This window comes from Populus euphratica, unplaced genomic scaffold (assembly GCF_000495115.2).
Source record: "Populus euphratica unplaced genomic scaffold, PopEup_1.0 scaffold7.1, whole genome shotgun sequence".
Taxonomy (NCBI): Eukaryota; Viridiplantae; Streptophyta; class Magnoliopsida; order Malpighiales; family Salicaceae; genus Populus; species Populus euphratica.
Genome location: NW_011499871.1, coordinates 1,090,533 through 1,110,339, shown reverse-complemented (window position 1 = coordinate 1,110,339; position 19,807 = coordinate 1,090,533). Strand labels below are relative to the sequence as shown.

General features: G+C 32.3%; 5 protein-coding genes across 7 annotated transcripts; 3 read left to right on the top strand and 2 right to left on the bottom strand.

Moving 5' to 3' along the window:
• Positions 1-1,279: 1,279 nt before the first annotated feature.
• Positions 1,280-3,828, top strand: FUS9 (Ubiquitin-conjugating enzyme family protein). 2 transcript variants are annotated; one of them, XM_011028557.1, is made up of 4 exons: positions 1,280-1,601; positions 2,048-2,121; positions 2,884-3,043; positions 3,511-3,828. In XM_011028557.1, exons 1-4 carry the CDS (start codon positions 1,388-1,390, stop codon positions 3,606-3,608), a joined length of 546 nt encoding a protein of 181 aa, XP_011026859.1. In that variant the 5' UTR covers positions 1,280-1,387; the 3' UTR covers positions 3,609-3,828. The 2 variants fall into 2 exon arrangements, with proteins under 2 accessions (XP_011026859.1, XP_011026860.1); XM_011028558.1 differs by having other exon boundaries at positions 1,284-1,601; positions 2,896-3,043.
• Positions 3,734-5,857, bottom strand: LOC105127312 (probable protein phosphatase 2C 80). Its single transcript, XM_011028560.1, has 4 exons — positions 5,372-5,857; positions 4,889-5,219; positions 4,623-4,772; positions 3,734-4,405 (listed from the first exon to the last, which is right to left on the bottom strand). Exons 1-4 carry the CDS (start codon positions 5,467-5,469, stop codon positions 4,112-4,114), a joined length of 873 nt encoding a protein of 290 aa, XP_011026862.1. The 5' UTR covers positions 5,470-5,857; the 3' UTR covers positions 3,734-4,111.
• Positions 5,858-10,708: 4,851 nt separating this feature from the next.
• On the top strand, positions 10,709-14,593 carry LOC105127306 (Glycosyl hydrolase family protein). 2 transcript variants are annotated; one of them, XM_011028553.1, is made up of 6 exons: positions 10,709-11,547; positions 11,936-12,102; positions 12,197-12,294; positions 12,369-12,719; positions 13,045-13,465; positions 13,858-13,980. In XM_011028553.1, exons 1-6 carry the CDS (start codon positions 10,777-10,779, stop codon positions 13,886-13,888), a joined length of 1,839 nt encoding a protein of 612 aa, XP_011026855.1. In that variant the 5' UTR covers positions 10,709-10,776; the 3' UTR covers positions 13,889-13,980. The 2 variants fall into 2 exon arrangements, with proteins under 2 accessions (XP_011026855.1, XP_011026854.1); XM_011028552.1 differs by having other exon boundaries at positions 10,710-11,547; positions 13,045-13,461; positions 13,858-14,593.
• Positions 14,594-15,173: 580 nt separating this feature from the next.
• Positions 15,174-16,385, bottom strand: LOC105127305 (uncharacterized). The gene has a single exon (XM_011028551.1). It carries the CDS (start codon positions 16,146-16,148, stop codon positions 15,546-15,548), a length of 603 nt encoding a protein of 200 aa, XP_011026853.1. The 5' UTR covers positions 16,149-16,385; the 3' UTR covers positions 15,174-15,545.
• Positions 16,386-17,826: 1,441 nt separating this feature from the next.
• On the top strand, positions 17,827-19,214 carry LOC105127304 (uncharacterized). The gene is given in 6 exon segments (XM_011028550.1): positions 17,827-18,141; positions 18,143-18,386; positions 18,389-18,564; positions 18,566-18,773; positions 18,776-18,851; positions 19,089-19,214. Coding segments are annotated over 6 exon segments (1,107 nt in total). The 3' UTR covers positions 19,177-19,214.
• The last annotated feature ends 593 nt before the right edge of the window (positions 19,215-19,807 follow it).

Genomic DNA, 19,807 nt, shown 5'->3' with positions numbered 1-19,807 from the left:
TTGCTAATATAATGGCTACTAGAAGTTTATATAATTATTAATTTAAAAATTTATAAAATTAATTGAGATGTATGCAAATTAATTCGAATATTTATATTAATTAAAAAAAAAATATATTGCAAAAGTTTACTGGGGATAATTACTATGCTTTCTTTGAACATCAAAGTCTACTATCTATATAATTTGAATATTCATATTAATTAAAAAAAAAGTATATTGCAAAAGTTTATTGGCGATAATTACTATGCTTCTTTGAACATCAAAGTCTACTGTCTATGTATTTATATCAAATTAATATAGAAATATCACGAAGTTGGAGTAGTTTCACTAGCACTAAAAGTTTTTATATACTTGTTAATTTTAGAATTTAAAAAATTAATTATGATAGTTTAAATAAAAAAATGAGAAGAACATTTGTAAAACATTGTATATATATATATATATTGAGGCGGTACTACGTTACCGAACACAGTTAATGTTTCTAGTTAAATATTCATGTAGACGAAACGCAAAAGTTGACAAGTGTCTCAAATTTGTTTCAATAAAAAATTCATTCCATTTTGCTCTTATCAGTTATTTCATTATTGAATGTATTAATTTTCCTAGAATAATATTATTTTCACTTCATTAATTCATCAAATTAGCATTATCTTTTCTCTATAGCAAAGTAGCCACATGATGCATGAAATTGGTAAAAATAATAATTTTTAATTTGAAATAATGAATTAAATTTTTAAAACATGTATAAATGCAAAAACATATTTATCTAAATAAAACTAAAATTATACTCTAATAATTGCTTCCGTTTCTTGTAAACCCTTCCCTTATCAACCTACTGGTCGGCTGCCCCTCCCTTTTTGGTCACAATTAACGACTTGTCGGTTATCCATGACCTCTATGAAGTGTGAGGTTTTCCACGGCAACTCCAAGCATGAAGGTCAAGTCAAATTATTGATATGATTTTTTTAAAATGTAAATATGGTTTTTTATATGCATTTCAATAAAAAAAAATTCATTTTAATAATTTATTTTTATTTTAATATATTTAATATTAATAATTTTGTTTTTTAGAAAAAAACTATTAAAAAATTCAATTAATAATTTTTCAAAATAATTTTTTTAATTTTTTTATAAATATATAGGAATGATTTTTTAAAAAAACAATCCTTTTAGCTTTTTATGTAATCATTCTATTAGAGTTACAAAATTAATTAAAAAAAAGTATGGCTCTTATTTTTCTCTTCCATTGTAGATGCTCTTATGGTTAATTGAATAGCGGGGTAACCAATTAAGACTTGTCGGGTTATTCATCACCTCACAAAATCCTCTGCACTGCTTCTCCATCCCTACACCCCCCTCTGTGAAGTGTCAGGTTTCTTGTGGTTAAATGAATAGCCAAGGAGGCATCTCAAAGGCTGGAGGTGGAGGATCATCAGCAACAGCAACAAGTTCTTGGGTATCACCAACATCAGTTTCAACATCAGGGAAAAGAATACAACGAGAAATGACTGAACTTAACATGGACCCACCTCCTGATTGCTCTGCTGGACCCAAAGGTGATAATCTTTACCATTGGATCTCCACCGTCATCGGGCCTCCAGGTTATTTCCTCTACTTCACACTACTTTTCTTGTCTTTTTGAGTAATGGGTTCTTGTTGCTTTTCTTTTTTTTTGTTCTTAATCTTTATAAAGTTCTCAACTTTAGTTTAACTGAGAATGTCTTGAGGATTATGCTTTTTGAAACTTCCATGCGTTATTGCTGCTGAGCTTAATTTAGAAAAGCTAGCTGTCATTGATGAAACTGTCTTTTTTATTTTCCTAGTAATTTGGATGCTGTTTGTTCGGCTTATATATAAGTTTCAGCTTCTGGTTTTAGCAATGAAATTGGAGATTATAAGATTGAAGGTCTTATTTGATCATGTTCGTTAGTAAACAGCCCTTTAGGATGTGGTAGCTTGTTCGTCATCATACCGGGGTTCTCTTTTCAGTTTTGCCTATTTTTCCATGTTAGGGCTTCATTCCTGTTATGCTTCATATGTTTTGTAGGAACGCCGTACCAAGGTGGAATATTTTTCCTTGACCTAATGTTTCCAAGTGATTATCCATTCAAACCTCCAACGGTATGTGCATTTACATCCAATGAGTTGATTGCCTAGAATATATATATATATATATATATATATATATCTGCTGAGTTTTTCATCTTAGACGTGAGATTATTGATTTTCGTGGTTGCTGTACTTCTCGGTAAGCTTAATTGAAAGATTAGAATGAAATAGGAGTCAAAACTTTCAAAATTTTATGTTGAAGCTCAAGAGTATAAGGGTTCCATTTATAACTCTACCAAAGTAATAGGTGATGTTGGACCCCGTGGGCTGTGGCACCATTGTGATGCCTAGTCGGATTACAAAAAATAGCAGTCCTAGATCTTATGTTTGCTCTTCTGTGATAATTATTCTGTCGATGGCCCGCATTTCTAGTTACATCAGAAGACAGCAAGTGAGAGAATTGAGGATAAATCATGAAGATGGAACATTTAAGAATTAAAAGGAACTCCTTTTCTGAAATGTAATTATAGCAGTTCAATGGACCTTTGTATATAGTTTACATCCATGGATCTAACATAATGTTTTAAGCATCAAATATAGTTGTAAAACATTGCCAATGTGTTGTTAATAATATAATGAATTATCCTGTTAGATTTTAGGGCCTTTGACTGCTAACTTATACATTTCCAACCATTCCATCATTAGTTGACTCTGAGCCATATCAAGGAAGATTGAAATATAAGCACAACTGCTTGAAAGCATATTTTTGGTGATGGTGAAAGGAGTAAGGTGTTTTGATACTCCGCTTTCTATGTTTTTTCTTTTATTTGTAAGTTTATTTTACAGGTAGTGTTCAAAACTCGTATCTACCATTGCAATGTTGATTCTGCTGGCAACCTTAGTTTGGACATCCTGAAGGATAGTTGGAGTCCAGCTCTTACAATTACTAAAGTGCTACTTGCAATCAGATCAATTTTCACTCACCCTGATCCTTGTAATTTTTCTTGCCTTCTTAATATTCTATAATTTCTTTGTTTTTTCTTTAGCTCGTGGTAGATATTTGGGTTCTGGCCTTTACAACGTCTGCTATTTTAATTGCAGGCTGATTGATTTTTAATTCCATATTATTTCTGACAAATACGTATTTCTTTGTTCGATTTTGATGACCATAGGAGTTTTGTTGGTTGGCAGTGGGAAACATTTTATATAATCTTGTGAAACCGATACCTTTTTGTCAAAGAAAAAAATTTCGTGGGCCATATTCTTGTTGAAATTCTTCACTTTCCGATTTCAAATGCACTCTGATGAACACCCAACGGAAAACCAAGTTTTCAGGTTTTATATGTACAGTAAAACTATGTGAAAACCATTTTTTTCTATTTATATTCGGCATCCCAGAGGCCTCCTTCATATTAAATATTCAGATGCTTTACTAACTTTTGGGTGTTCTCCTCACTGCAGACAATCCTCTTGTCCCTAGCATTGCCCATTTGTACTTGGCAGATAGAGCAAAACATGATGAACTAGCTGCAGAGTGGACACTGCGATTTGCCAAGTGAAACTTATTGAACGAATGAGCAACCTTGCAAACAGAGTTTCTTTTCTACAAAACATACTTCGGCATCTTGTTCTGCAGTACAGCTTACTGGACAGTGGAGGTCAGAGCACCTCATTATTGGTTGAACTTAGAGTTGAAAGGTTTGTAAATCTCTTGTAAATGTGCCATACATTTTGCAAACTGCCCAAAGTTATTTAGATTCAAGGAATATCATTGTTAAATGAGATGTTCTCTGTGCGTTTATGCAATTGGTTGTGGAGAAGTTCTATGGATCATGCCCCCAAAGTTGTCAATTAGGTCCAAATTGAGAATTTTCAATTTCAAATTGTCGTAGTAGAAAAGTAAACGTTTGATTACCAAAAGGGGGTGTTCGAATGTTTTCTGCAGCATATTTTTCAGGTTTGCAGCATCTATTTATTATTTTTTCCCCCTACTTTCATAGTTTCGGAAAAAAGATTTTCTAGCAAAATCACTGAATTTTGATTCAATTTTGATATAAAACTTTCATAACCCGTCGTCAACAATGCAAGAAACTATGACGGTAATGTCATCTTCTTTGCCGCCAACACTTGATTTTCCAGCTTCCAAAGAACCCTCTGTAAATGGAGTAAAAGCTTCTCTATCCATCGATGCGCAGTAAGCTTGTCCAGCCACTGCCCAAGCAACATCCTGTGGATCTGAGCCTCCCTCAATCATTGTCCTAACAAGCTCTTCTATTTGCCTTGGATACAAGTTATCAAACAGCCCATCTGTGCCAGCAACAATGACGTCCCCTGCTTCAACTGGAAGTGTCGTCACCTGCACTTGCAGTGGTTTTCAATTAATATGTTATAAAACACCATTATAATGAGCCTATAAATTCAATAAAGAAAAAAAAATCAATAGAAATTTTGGTTCTTGTACTTCTAAAAGCTGAAAAAAATCCTTAGCAATTCAGGTTAACCTGCTATGAAATAAACCTAAAATGATACCAACAGATACAAATATAAATACAATTAATAGAAATTCACCGTACCTGTGCGCCACTAGGGGTTCTACTCCTGTCATTATCTTGCAGCTGATAAGGGTAGTTGAAAGAATATTGCTGAATTGCTGATTTGTATACATCTCCACCCTTTCTAATCACCAAAAATCCACTATCTCCCATGTTCACTGTTGTCAAGCCCTATATAAGGAAAAAGAAAAGGAAAAACGAGAGAAAGAAAGCGTATTACACACCAAATATTTACATGAAATTTTAACATTAGGAATTTATGAGGTTCAAGGGGATAAACAACATACTTCGTCTTGATCTAGTGTTAAAATGCATGCTGTGGAGGATCCTTTAACTTTGGTCTTTGAATAAGCAGCATCCAGAACTTTTGTGGGATCAACTTTGCTCTCTGGATCGCCATTCACTACTGCACATTCAGCATTGCTCATGAGTTGTCTAGCATATTCTCCTGCATCAATGCCATGTTTGGACCAACCACCCACACCATCAGCCACCCCAACTGTTTTCTTCTCTGCGCAAATAAAATGGGCATCATCGCCCTGTAGCGTCCCAAGTTTTTCCATGGGAATATAGGATGATCCAGAGATCATTGTCAATTTTCTCTTCTTTGAACTAGTCCTATAGACAACGAAAAGGGCAAAAATAAAATCGCAAGTCACCTGCCTAAAATTATCGAGTTATTAATGCGTGTGATGCATTTAGGGTTAGAGTGTCTATATGTCAGATAAAAACAAGAAGAGAAAAAACAAGTAAAAAGGCCTGTCACATACCCATGATCAGTAGTGGTATTTTGTTCCTCGCCTTTCATTGTCAAGGCGGCCATATCGTTGCTAAGGAAGCCACTTGTTTCTAGAACATGGCCATACATAGAAATAAAAGAGGGTAAGAGTTTGCTCTACGATACGAGACGAAAAATAAACAGAAGGATGAAAATCCCGTGCTATGTAGGAGTCGCTTGTTCGTTCCGAGTCCACTTAGAACTTAAATAGGAACAAACAAACAAAATCCTTATCTGATATGGATCGAAGGTTTAGCTGGTTAATAGGTGGATTTGTTACTCAATTCTTCAATTTAATCTTTAATAAATTCGTATTTTCTTTCTTTCCAAACCCACAAAACCAAGTGGGTTTCTCAAGAACTCAAGTTGAGTGCCCCATCTCAAAGAAAGAAAGAAAGTAAAAAACTTGTTCTTGTTTGGCCTTGTAGGCTTCTGCCGCATGGCTCCATACAAAGCAGAAGAAAGAAAATCTACAGGAAAGGCCGATATTCGTTGCAGGAAGACACTCATTTTAGGACCGGAAAGATGATTGATGCGTGGCCTTTTAGGAAATTCGTAAACAAAAAATCAACTTGTATGGAACCAAAAAAAATAATAATCTTAAAAGGTTAGTCCGTTGGATAAATATATTAATTTTCTATTTTTTTATTTATTTCTTTTAGTATTAGATCTAGTGTCTATGTGTGAAATTTAACTTGAAAATACTCTAATAAAGGACCTTTTCTGTTTTTTTTATTATTATTGTTATTTTCTCTTTATAATTTTATAGAATAACTAAACTAACCCATTTTATATATCCTTTTTATTAAATTGAAGTTTATAGATAAACATAAATAAAATACTTCAAAATCTAATATAAAACAAAACAAATTAAATTTTAGATTTTAAATTGTAACATTGTAGGTAATTTTGTTATTTTTATGTAAATATCTCAGATTTCATAACAAGATGAATTGTTAGTTTTCTTCATCTCATTATTAAAAATATTTCCTCATAAAAATACTAATTTTGCATTGACATGGTCATAAGATAATATTTATATTACTAATATATTTATTTAGTGCATTGACAATTTTTATTTATGGAAAATACCTTTTCATTGAAAAAATTGTGATGATTAGTATATAACAAATTTTAAATTTAAAAAAAAAACTCCAAAAACAGTTAGTTTGGTCTACAATCGGAATAGCAATAACAATAAAAACTACAATTATAAATCACTAAAAATTTAAAAGAGGTAAAAAAAAAAAAAAACCATCATAGCTCCTCTCATATTATCATTGTGGATTAAACCATTGCTTCTTTTTTCTTGTTATTTGAGATTTTTTTTAATTTAATTTTTGAAGTTTTTTTACTTTGTTCATTAAAATTTTTTTAATTTAAAAATTAAGTTTAATAATTTATTTTAATTTGTTCTCTTTGAAATTATTACAGTATTAAAAATTATCTTAATATTATGTTAATGTTCAATTTAAAAAAATAATCAAATTTATTGGTTGCAGAAAAATAAAACTATAAAGACCAAAATTAATAATGAAAAAAATACATATCATCTATAATTGAGCAGGCTAAATGTGTGAACATGACCTTGCTAGCCCACATATATAGGGTTTTTTTTTATTGGGTTAAGTATACAAATCTATCTCTAAGCACCTAGCTCTTTTTATTTTTATTTTTTTCTAGTTTTATTGACATGCATTGTGAAAAAAAGACTTAACATGATATTTAAATTAATATTTAATTCCATCATGGTTTTTAAATAATATTACAGGTTTTTTTATAGGAATGTTAACCATTCTTTCCCAATTATTATGTACTTAAAATGAAAAACTAAGAAATAAAAATTGATGTATTTTTTTTTTCATGATATCTTCATATTTATTAATTCTTTTTTACTTCAATTAAGTTTAATTTATTTAGAAATTATTTTAATTTTTTTAAACTTTTGAGATCTATTTAAAAAATAGTGCTTACAATATAAAAAAACATGTTTATGTTAAAATGATAAAGAGATGCATTGATAAGAAAATGAATTTTAAGTTGAAAAAATACATTTTTCTTTGATAATTTTCTTTGTTTCCTTTCTTGCAAATATCTATTTTTATAATTTTTTAATTAAATAAAAAATAGATTTTAATAAACAAAATTATCAAATCCAATTAAGATAATGAACTACGTTATGGACAGGGCAAATTAATCTAGTTTAACCTGGATCAATCCAAAATATCGTTATACTAATATATTTTTAATTAAAAAATATTAAATTAATATTATTTAAAAAAAAATCAAATCATGTTTTGATCAAGTCAACTAAAATCGTGATTTACTCTTCATATAAATTAACCTAAAATGTGTCCATTCAAACTTGATTTATTTGAAAACCCAACCCATTTTAAAGATAGAGTTTGCAAGTCATCTTGTTAACCGCACAAGCTTTCTGCTTTGTTGATTGAAATAATATAATGATAATTTTTTTTTTTACAAAAACACTTGAGAGTAATGAAAGTTTTTTATAAGATTTATTGTTTATTACGAAGGTTACTGGGGGTGAGTAATGAAAGTTTTTTATAAGATTTATTTTTTATTATGAAGGTTACTGGGGGCAACTTTGGGGGCAACTTAGTTTTTTTATTTTTTTTAACAGGAAAGTAACATTAAGCAAAACTCAATTAACCGGCTTCTAAGAGCATTTTTAAATTTTTATTTGTTAAATGTATAGTATAATAACTTAATTATTTTTTAAAGTAAAATTTCTTTAATTGGGATTTATGGTGTTTATATACTTTCATCCTTTATTATTATTAATTTTTTTTGTTATTACCGGGTAGGAAAGAGGGAAAATTTAATATTTTAATAAATATAAAAAAAATAAATGACATGTATGTTACACATGTTAGTGAATTATCCACTATTTCGTATATAGTGGCATATGCAGCGATCAAAAATTATCTTCCTTAGTGTTTTTTGATACCTGACAACAAGACCTATATCCATAGGCGGCGTGTGTAGCTTAATTCTTTTCGGTTTGATACTAATCGGCTTTTTTTTTCTCTTTTTCTTAATTTTCATGTTTAATTTTTTAAATTTTTATTGTAGCCCTTCAATTTGTTTTTCACTAATCGGCTTTTTTTTTTCTTTTTCTTGATTTTCATGTTTGATTTTTTAAATTTTTATTGTAGTCCTTCAATTTGTTTTTTTTTAGATTTGATTTTTATTATTTTAATTACTATTTTTTAAAATTAAGTTATAAAATTGAAAATTATTTTCAATTTCACTGTCATTCAATTTTATAACTATTAAATTTTATATTCATTTGATTTTTATTATTTTAATTTTTATTTTTTAAAATTAAATTATAAAATTAAAAATTATTTTCAATTTCACTGTCCTTCAATTTTGTAACTATTAAATTTTATCTTTATTATTTTGATTACTATTTATTTTATTTATGATGTCTTTTAATTTTTTATGATTTCATTCTCCATTATTTTTTCATATATGATTTTCTCATCATTTTTTTTATAGTTATTTTTTTAATTTTGTAAAATTTTCAATTTTATATTTTGTTTCTAATTTCATCATTGAACATAAAATTAGTTGGAATTGAGTTTATTAATGGAGCTCTAGCATAGAATTTCAAGGGGTGTGAATTTAGGAGATTAACGAGGTTTAGAAGATTTGTACAAGTTTACTTATTTTTTTATTTTATTTTTCAGCATTTAATTTAATTGGATATTGAACCCTACAATATTTTTTATTTGTTTTCTATAGAATTTTTTATTAATTTTAAAAATGACTGGGGTTTTTTTAGATTTTATTTTTTATTTTTTTTAAATTTAGGTTTTTTAGGGTTTTTTTAGATTTTTTTATTTTTTATTTTTTTTTTAATTAGGTTTTTTTAAAAAATATTTTTGAATTAATTTAAATTAATTGCTTAGATATCATTTTTTTAATTAAATATTATTTTTATTTTCAATTTTCAATATTTTTTTATATTAAAATTAAGTTTTCTAATATGTATACCATAGTGTTATTATGTCTTATGCTTTGGATTGTGAATTGATCATTATTAACTTATATTGATTTAATATATTACTGTATTAATATTTTAAAAATATTTTATCTAATATGTATATATTTATATTTTTATAAAATTAAAAAAATAGTTCAACACATATTAAAAATCTAGTAAAACCTAAAAAGAGGAGGGATAGCGCCCCCCCGCTCTTATTGCTAAAAATATATAGGATGATGCTAGAATGTTTAAAAAAATTTACTAAATAATGGTACCAAATCATTTAATAAAACTAATAGGCCAAAAATTCCAGCCCAACGAATAGGACAAGCAATGCCGATAAGATAACAAGCCAAATATTTTAATATCTTAAAAAAACCAAACCGTATTCCCAAAACTGCCATCCCCATTTTATTTTATTTTATTTTTAAAAAAAGGTCCTGATGAAATATCCTAGCTTTGGACTCTTTCACACATTAGAACATTATCTCCTCTGCAATAAATAAAGAGGCCGTCCTTCATCTTTGCATGTATCTTTTACGATGATAGATATATATATATATATATATAGAACGATGATTGGGGAGCCAATAATGGAGGATATAGAGCAAGGGATGAATCTTTTGGCGCGGGTTGGGAAAATTCTGAGAAACACTTTTTAAATATGGTAATGTTAATTGTATAAAAATTATGAGAAACTTCAAAATTAATGTTTTGTCATTAAAATTAAATCAATAATAATAAGATCTGAATAACCTTATAAAAAATAAATTAAAATAAATAATAAAATTTAATTTATAATAAATTTAATATTAAAAATATTAATTAAAAAAATAAAACCAATTAAATTAACTAAAAAAATAAGTCTTTATCTATCATAGCCATCTTTCATATTCATATTCATTTCAGCGAGATAAGACGTCTTCTTCTTCTTTTTCCCTTGATTTTTATCGTGTCTTTTGGCGTAAAAAGTAAATATTCATGAATTAGTTTTATTTTATAAGTGAATGAGTAAGTTGGACAACTTGTTTAATTTTGTAAATTTAAATCTTGGAGATAATATTTAAATTAGTTTATTATTATATATTAATGTATTTTTTATATTGTTTGTGTTATAGATATAATCAAGGTATTATAAAAATGCAACCAAAAAATTATGAAAATAAATTATAATTTTTAATTATTAAAATCTTCGTGTTTCATCTTTTAATGTAATATTTAATGTTTTTCGTAATTGATAATTACATTAATTGAATCACAATTCAAAATATATTGTTTCCAAACGAATGATTGGAGAATGAAAGATAAGCTTATGGTTGAACAAATAAAAGTAGAAGCGTAGTGGTTAGCTGAGCTTAGCAAACATAATCAAAAGCAAACAAATGGTGGCCAGCGGGAGATGCCTTTTCTTTCTCCTATTATTCCTCTCCTTCTCCCTCTCCAACTCCAAACCAGTAGAAAATCCTCAGTTCCCATGCAAACCACCAACCCATAACACCTACTCCTTCTGTAACAAATCCTTACCCATCACTAGAAGAGCCCAGTCTCTCATCTCTCACTTAACCCTCCAAGAAAAGATCCAGCAACTCTCAGACAATGCCTCAGGGATCCCCAGACTTGGCATCCCACACTATGAATGGTGGTCTGAGTCTCTCCATGGAATTTCCATTAATGGCCCAGGTGTGTCCTTTAAGAATGGAGGACCTGTTACTTCAGCCACTGGTTTTCCTCAAGTTATTGTCAGTGCTGCTTCTTTTAATAGGACTCTTTGGTTCTTGATTGGATCAGCTATTGCCATCGAGGCTAGAGCTATGTACAATGTTGGCCAAGCAGGGTTGACCTTCTGGGCACCTAATATTAATATTTTTAGGGACCCCAGATGGGGGAGAGGCCAAGAAACTCCTGGTGAGGATCCTATGGTGGCTTCTGCTTATGCTATTGAGTTTGTCAAAGGTTTCCAAGGTGGGCATTGGAAAAATGGTACTGAGACTGAGAGTACTGGTAGACATGGGATTGGACAGAAGAGGGTACTGTTAGGAGAGGATGGCGAAATTAATGATGATAAGCTTATGCTCTCTGCTTGTTGCAAACATTCCACTGCTTATGATCTGGAGAAATGGGGCAATTTCAGCAGATATTCATTCAATGCTGTGGTAACTTGTTTTTTGTTTTTTAATCCAATTCGTCAATTCATTTTAACTGTTTTTCATAATTGTTAGTTGGAATTACAAGATAAAAGATGACTCCATCGAGAATTCCTTTGATAGTATTGTTAGCTAGTTTCAAAAGGGTTTCCGTTGGCTTGGCTTAATTTGTAACTGGTTGGTAGGTGATAGAGAAAAGTTTTAACTGGGTTTAGTTTGTTTCTTTGTAGCCTATGACTTTTGGTTTGCTGGAGCAATATTTGATTGTCAAGTTCACTTTTTTATATATAAGTTGTAGGGTATTACGAAGCAAGATTTGCCGGTGTTTTGGCCTTTCTTAAAAATCAATGTTAACTGCAATCTCAAGTGAGTTTAATTGGTTTATCATTCCTAAAAGGTTACAGAACAAGATATGGAGGATACGTATCAGCCTCCATTTCGTAGTTGCATCCAAAAAGGCAAAGCAAGCTGCTTAATGTGTTCATATAATGAAGTTAACGGGGTGCCTGCTTGTGCAAGAGAGGATCTCTTACAAAAAACTAGAACAGAATGGGGATTCAAGGGGTAAAAGTTTTTAAGTTCTTTCTATATTATGCAATGGCAGAGTCGAAATTCAGAATTTGATTGTTCATATTTGCGTGTCCCCGTGGAAAAACAGATACATCACCTCAGATTGTGATGCTGTGGCCACAATTTTTGAATATCAAAACTACTCCAAAAGCCCTGAGGATGCGGTTGCTATTGCTCTTAAAGCAGGTATCTATAACTAGCAGCAAACGAATACCACTGTTTGTCCAATTAGTAGTCACTATGAGGATGCTTATTTGTAGGAATGGATATTAATTGTGGAACATATGTGCTACGAAATGCTCAATCTGCTGTCGAGAAGGGCAAGTTACAAGAGGAAGATATAGATCAAGCTCTTCATAATCTTTTTTCAGTTCAACTCAGGCTAGGGCTGTTTGATGGAGACCCCAGAAAAGGGCAGTTTGGACAACTTGGACCTAAAAATGTCTGTACCAAAGAGCACAAGACACTAGCACTTGAAGCAGCAAGGCAGGGAATTGTGCTTCTGAAAAATGATAAAAAATTCCTGCCTTTGAATAAAAAAGATGTTTCTTCCTTGGCTATTATTGGTCCACTGGCAAACAAGGCAAACAGTTTGGGTGGTGACTACGCAGGTATGACTTGCTGCACATAATATCTTATTCAATTCAAATTCTATCCTTTTGTGTGAATTAGTTTCATCAACTAAAAGTCAGATTAAGTATTGGCAAATTGTTACCAAAAATCATTGAACTGAAGTGTTTTCTTTCTATGATGGACTGGTTATCATGATGTAAACAAACAATTATTCTATTTGTAATTTCCAAATTAGTTGCAGAATCACACTGATAGCAAACCTCGAAATCCGCTTACATCAAGTAATTGCAGAGTTTTGTCAACATTGTAGAATTTCTTCAACTTCGACACTATATATTTATTAATTGATATATTTAATTGTAGGATATCCATGTGATCCACAGAGTCTTTTTGAGGGACTTAAAGCCTATGTAAAGAAGACTTCTTATGCCATCGGTTGCCTTGATGTAGCTTGTGTTTCTGATACTCAGTTCCACAAAGCAATAATTGTTGCCAAAAGAGCTGGTTTTGTAATTGTTGTTGCTGGGCTTGATTTATCACAAGAAACTGAAGACCATGACCGAGTTAGTCTTCTGTTACCTGGTAAACAAATGAGCCTTGTATCATCTGTTGCAGCAGCAAGTAAAAAACCAGTGATTCTAGTTCTTACTGGTGGAGGACCACTTGATGTATCATTTGCCAAAGGAGACCCAAGAATTGCTAGCATTCTTTGGATCGGGTACCCTGGTGAAGCTGGTGCAAATGCACTTGCAGAAATCATCTTTGGAGAATATAATCCAGGTTGGTATGTGTACAAACATCAAGTTCCTATTCTCTTCCAAAAAATTGAAATTATCCTACTACGTCTTTCATCGACACTACATTGAAAACTCCAATTTGTTATAGGCGAGACAGCATAAAAATAAAATCATCTTTGTAAAAGCATGAAGTTACCTTTATTAAAACTCATCATTTAGAATGGATTCATTTCCAGGTTTTTTAAGGAAAGCAGGTTACCAGTTAAGATATGAGAAGTATAAAAAATAGAATCCATTTGAAATTACATACAATGTTCTGATATCAGGTGCCATGGAAAAATGTCTGGGATTGTTTGGTTTCTCTGATACATATAGAAAACAATGCTTTCTTGTTCTCATCCAGAAGTCCCGTTAAATGTCTTTACATCAAAATTTGCAGGTGGAAGATTGCCAGTGACATGGTATCCTGAGTCATTCACTGAGGTATCGATGACTGATATGAACATGAGACCTAATCCTTCTCGTGGTTATCCAGGAAGAACCTATCGGTTTTACACTGGAAACCGAGTATATGGATTCGGTGGAGGCTTAAGCTACACTAATTTCACTTACAAGATCTTGTCAGCACCAAGCAAGTTAAGTTTGTCAGGCTCTTTGTCATCAAATTCTAGGAAGAGAATACTACAGCAGGGAGGAGAAAGATTAAGTTACATAAACATCAACGAGATTACATCTTGCGATTCATTACGATTCTATATGCAAATTCTGGTCGAGAATGTTGGAAATATGGACGGAGGCCACGTGGTGATGTTGTTCTCTAGAGTGCCAACAGTTTTCAGAGGCGCTCCAGAAAAACAGCTTGTTGGATTTGATCGAGTGCATACCATTTCCCACCGATCCACTGAAATGAGCATTTTGGTCGATCCTTGCGAGCATCTTAGTGTTGCAAACGAGCAAGGAAAAAAGATAATGCTGTTGGGTGGCCATATCCTAATGTTAGGAGATCTGGAGCATTTTTTTACCATTCAAATTTATTGATTCCATCTGTTTCAGAATACCACAATGTTTCAACATAATTCTGTTTTTTAAAAAGCTTGCACCTTGTTTCCGTTACTAAGCTTGTGGAGATTTCTGAAAAATACAGATATGGTAAGAAGTCGTTGTATTCAAGAGCATATAGGATATTTTATCAAGACCACGTCCTTTTGGTCCTTTTGTGGTAAACGTCAGTAGATTTGGTTAAAAACCCCAGCTGATTAAATGAAAAACAACCACTAATGGCCAATCCATTCCAATCACCCCTTCGACTCAAAATATTATTGTACTGCTCGTAGAGGAATCAAGGGGGGAGTGGGATGCTATATGAGTATTGAGGTGTTATTCCAACCCCAGTAGGATTAGGACTCCATCTATATTTCTGGTTATGGACTAGTTTTTTAGTTCAGTGTTCATGAAACAGAGGTACCTAGCCATTGCAACTTCAAACTTAAAAGCAGTGCTTTTGAAGGAACTCTTTCTGCTCCTTCAAGACTTGGCTAACAAGTGCCAAGAAAATGCTCGTTAATTTATTTCTTAATCAGATCTTAACTCCATCTATATCTTGTTTTTTTCACCAACCGAGAATTTGATTCTTGAATGACAGTGGGAAACAAACTCGACTGCTATCCAAGCTAACTTTCAAGAGAGCTGTTTTCTTTTCTTCTTCAGTACAAGTTACTGATACACACACCACACGTTCTTGAATTTGAAACCATATTAACAGATGCCTTTTGAACAAGAAGTCTTTTTTCCTTTTCTTACAAGACCTCAACCAAAACAAGTTATCAGAAAGAGTAAGAACTAAACCAAAACCACTATAAACTCAAAAGAAACAAAACAACGAACCGTGCAAGCATAGGCATATGCTCTTACATTGCAGCTCTCTTCGTTGCATATCTACACGACGCTTGAAGACAATTCTTCAAGCATCCTGACATTAGACCCGAAAAAACGACGAAGCGAAAAGTGTTTCTGTAACAGAGTAATAGTGCTTAATTTGCCACTAAAACAGTTAAGGCATTTCGTTCATTAATATTCCTACCACTCAAATCCTCTCTTTGATAGCACAAGAAAAGGACGGACTAATTATTAATGTGGAACCCTGAATACATTAGAGAGCGCTGGTTTCCAAGAACTCTTGCTACGCCGAGGCGTCAGACTCGCTGAGCTTGCTGCCATTCTCATTTTCTCAATCAAGGCCTCGGTATTCACTTGTTCAGACAAAATCTCTTCCAACTGCTTGGTGCCGATCACCAACTTCACTCTCCAAACCCCATCCCCTAGCGCAGGCAGGACCTTGAGCACCGGTCCGGTTGCCAAGTCGTCTACATAATCCATTGCTGCTGTACTGGATGACATCTTTGGTGGCTCTATCTCATTAATCCACTCCATAGCTACCTTCTCTGTGGCCAGCCCCATGCCGTGAGCTTGGCTAATAACTTTAGTGTCACATAATTTCTGCTCATTCTGAAGTGGAAGAAGACAGTAAAATTGGCCGCCAAGTAGGTACTCATGGGTAGACAATGGAGATGAAGCATGACCCTGCCTAAAAATGCTGTAACCTGGATATTCACGAAGGACATCTTTGGCTAACTTAGGACCCTTGAACTCTACAATACCCCCAGAATCTGTTAAAACCCTGATGTTGTTAGGACAATCTTCCACAACCCCTTTAAGAGAACAATTTCCCATCACTACAATTCTGTTACATCAACACGAGTCACAGACTCACAAGCTCTAGTTCATATATAGACATTGAGGAATCCAAGCAAAAACAAGTGGGGAGACAATGGAGAGATGTCAGAAGGGACAAGGCAGTGTTGCTTTATTCAAAAATCTTGATCGGTTCCATGTGATGTTAGACCGTTGATAGGATTATTTAAGCGTTTAAGTTATGAGTTGATCCAAGGCAAAACAATAGAATATGCAAGGTAGAATGGTATGTTAAAATAATAGGAGGAAGAAACGACAATTTAGATGTGGCTGTTTTCAAATTTATGTGCTGAGGGGTATGAATATACCACCTTTGGTGACTGGCTCCTACGCAACAACAGCATTGGAGTCTCTAAAAATCCGTGACAAAATGCTGTCTTTTCAATTTGACTTGGGACACAAAATATGCATGCTCCGCAACAAGAACCTATCTAATGGTTTTTTCAATGTATTAACATTGGATGTAATGCCCATGTCAGCAGCGCCTCAGGAATTATTCATATGCTCCTCATGCTTGGATTCTTCTTCAGTTGCACTGTTCAAATCTAGTACTCTTTGTTAGAAGGATTGGATTTTCTATCTAGCCCAGCTAACCTGAAGCCCAAATGTTTTGATGGGACAAAAACCTTTATAGCTAGCCACATTTGAGCCATAAGCTAAGCCCAATCAGATTTATTATAGACGAGAGTTGAGAGTTTAGACTTTAGAGCACCCCTTTAGCCCTCTGTCAAAGGACATAAGCGATCCACGAAATTTGAAGAAACCTTTTTTTTTTTTTTAAGATTAATGGGGTGATTATATATCAAATATATGTATTTTAAATAATTTTATAAGTTTTAAAATTAATAATTATATAATTTTTTAATAATTTTAAGAATACAAGTAAAGAAAAATTTAAACCTTAATTTAAAAGAAATTTTTAAGTATAATTGCGATTGATTTTTAAAATATTTTTATTATATAAATTTTTAATAATTTTAAGAATTCAAGTAAAGATAAATTTAAACCTTAATTTAAAAAAAAATTTAAGTATAATTGCGATTAATTTTTAAAATGTTTTTTACTTGGAAATATGTTAATATAATATTTTTATTTTTTAAAAATTATTTTTAATATTAATATATCAAAATAATTTAAAAATAATTTAAAAATATCAAAAATATATTTAGTAAAAATAATAAAAATAAATTTTTAATTTTTTTTAAAATATTTTTAAAACATGAAAAGTGAAAGTGAAAACTCACAGCCAGAAATCCGAGTAAAACCAAATAAGCTAAAAACATGTGTTCCCTTTGTCTTGTACGAGACAACCCACTTGATCATACCAGCACTGTCCAACCAGCTGGCGTTCGAAGATACTACTTTCTTCGTGGCACTCAGCTACACCGCACATCAATTCTGAGGCTAAGAACCCATAATCCCACAAAAATGTTCTGAAAGCTCTCACTTCTTCTTCAATTTCAAAGTAGAAAAGACAAAACATAATTCGACCAAAGCCTCCACTAAAACCACACACATATTATTCCACTTTCCGACCACAAAAAAATAATAATAATAAAAACCCCAAATCTTCCTTTACACTTTGGATCGCAATTCACCACGTATACATTGTCTCCTTGAACATCCAAAACCAAAAGATGCGGATTAAAAAAAAAAAATGGGGTGAAAATCTTCAAAAAGAATTGAAGCAAGTGAAGATGTCTATCTTCCACCACCTTCCAGCTTTGCAGTATTCGACGTCAACTCAATTCAAGAACCATGGCTTGTAGTGGACAATTCTGTTCAAGAAAATCAAGAAATGCCATCAAATGTGCAAGCTCCAATACTAGAGAAGCTCAACCAGTTTGAAACGGACGCTCCTCATTCTTGGGATGAGGTTAGTAAGGCACTTGAAGACCTTAAGCCTACCCTCAGTTAAAAAAGGCCACCAGCCACACCACCACCACCACCACCACCACCACAAAAGCCTTATATATACTACACCAACTCAAGTTGCTAAAACCAACCGAGAAATGAAGCAAGAACCGAGAAAGAGTGTTTCTATTCATACCCTTGTAGAGCTGGAAGCAAAACTAGCTCCAAAACCTGAAAAGGAGATGAAAAAAACAGAGCCCATTAGGACCGGCCAGTTGAGGAAAGTTGAGGTTGTCAGCAAACCCGAGTCACGAGTTGGGACTGAGCCAGTGATCCAGTCAGGTGCTGGTGGTGCTGTGAGGTCGGTGAAAATATCCTCATAGTAAGGGATACGTTAGAGAGGGAAAAGGGAGGGAAGCCTGTGAAGAAGTTGGACCCACTGAGTGGATTCGAATAGAAGAGTCCACCAAGTAGAGCTAACTCAGTTGTTCTTTACACGACGTCGTTACGAGGGGTACGTAAGACATTTGAAGATTGTGCACCGTGTGAAGACCATATTTGAGCTGCACCATGTAATTTTTTATGAGAGCGACGTGTCTTTGCATGGGGAGTTTTTGAAAGAGTAGAGGGATTTGATGGGAGAAGGGGTGAGTGTGCCTACGGTTTTTATCAAGGGAAGGTAAATAGGAGTGGATGAGGTTGTTGAGTTGAATGAGTCAGGTCGACTCGGGAGGATACTAGTTTGGGCACGCGTGGAAGAGTTGAGGGAAGACAAGCGTGTGAAGGAGGTGGGGAAGCTAGGTTTGTGCCATGTTTGGAATGTGGTGGGTGGTGTAAGGTTTTTTTTTTTTAGATTAACGTAGATGTCCGGACTAGCTTGTGCTTTTTTTTAGATTAACGTGGATGTCTGGGCTAGCTTGTGTGCACCATGACTAATTCTACGGGTTTTGAAGTTAACGACCATATAAGCCTCCAATGGCCATCATATGAGCAATCAAAGATTCGAACCTGAGATCATAAAGGGAATAAACCCCTTGATCCCTTTATCACCACCTAGATGGTTAGGTGGTGTAAGGTTTTGGTTGATGGGTCCAAGGAGAGGTGTGGGAAGTGCAATGAGAAGGGGTTGGTTCGTTGCCCAACTTGTCATTAACGAAGTTTAAATTTTTTTTAAAAAAGAAAAAAACTCGATGGATGGTTTAAATTTTTTTTTTAAAAAAAAAAAAACTCGATGGATATAGTATTTTTCAGTCAATTTGAGGTGTATAAGAACATGCATCTCTTATTAAAGATAAATTATTCAATATAAAACTAGTGTGGATCTTCACACTATGCTATAAATTATTCAATATAAAAACTAGTGTGGATCTTCACACTATGCCACGAGTAACCAAAATATTTTTGAATATAAAAAAAATAATGTTTAAGTTTTAAGAGTTTTTTTAACATTGTTATTAAAAAATTAAACTTGAAAATATAATATTTTGAAAAAAGATTCATCAAAAATAATTTTTTGTTGTAAAATAAGACTAATATATGTATTTAATAAAATAAATCAAGAATTATACATTTCAATTAATAAAAAAAAAATTAATCTAAAGCATAGATTAAATAATGACAATATGACAGATATATATTAGGGTATATAATTTCATGTCCCATGTAACTTTTCAGTTTTTTTATCTAATTATAGAATTATATTTTTTTTTAAATGTAAGTCATTTAAATAATCACAAATCATATATTTCTCAAATTTAAAATCAATTTTCTTAATATGTCACTTA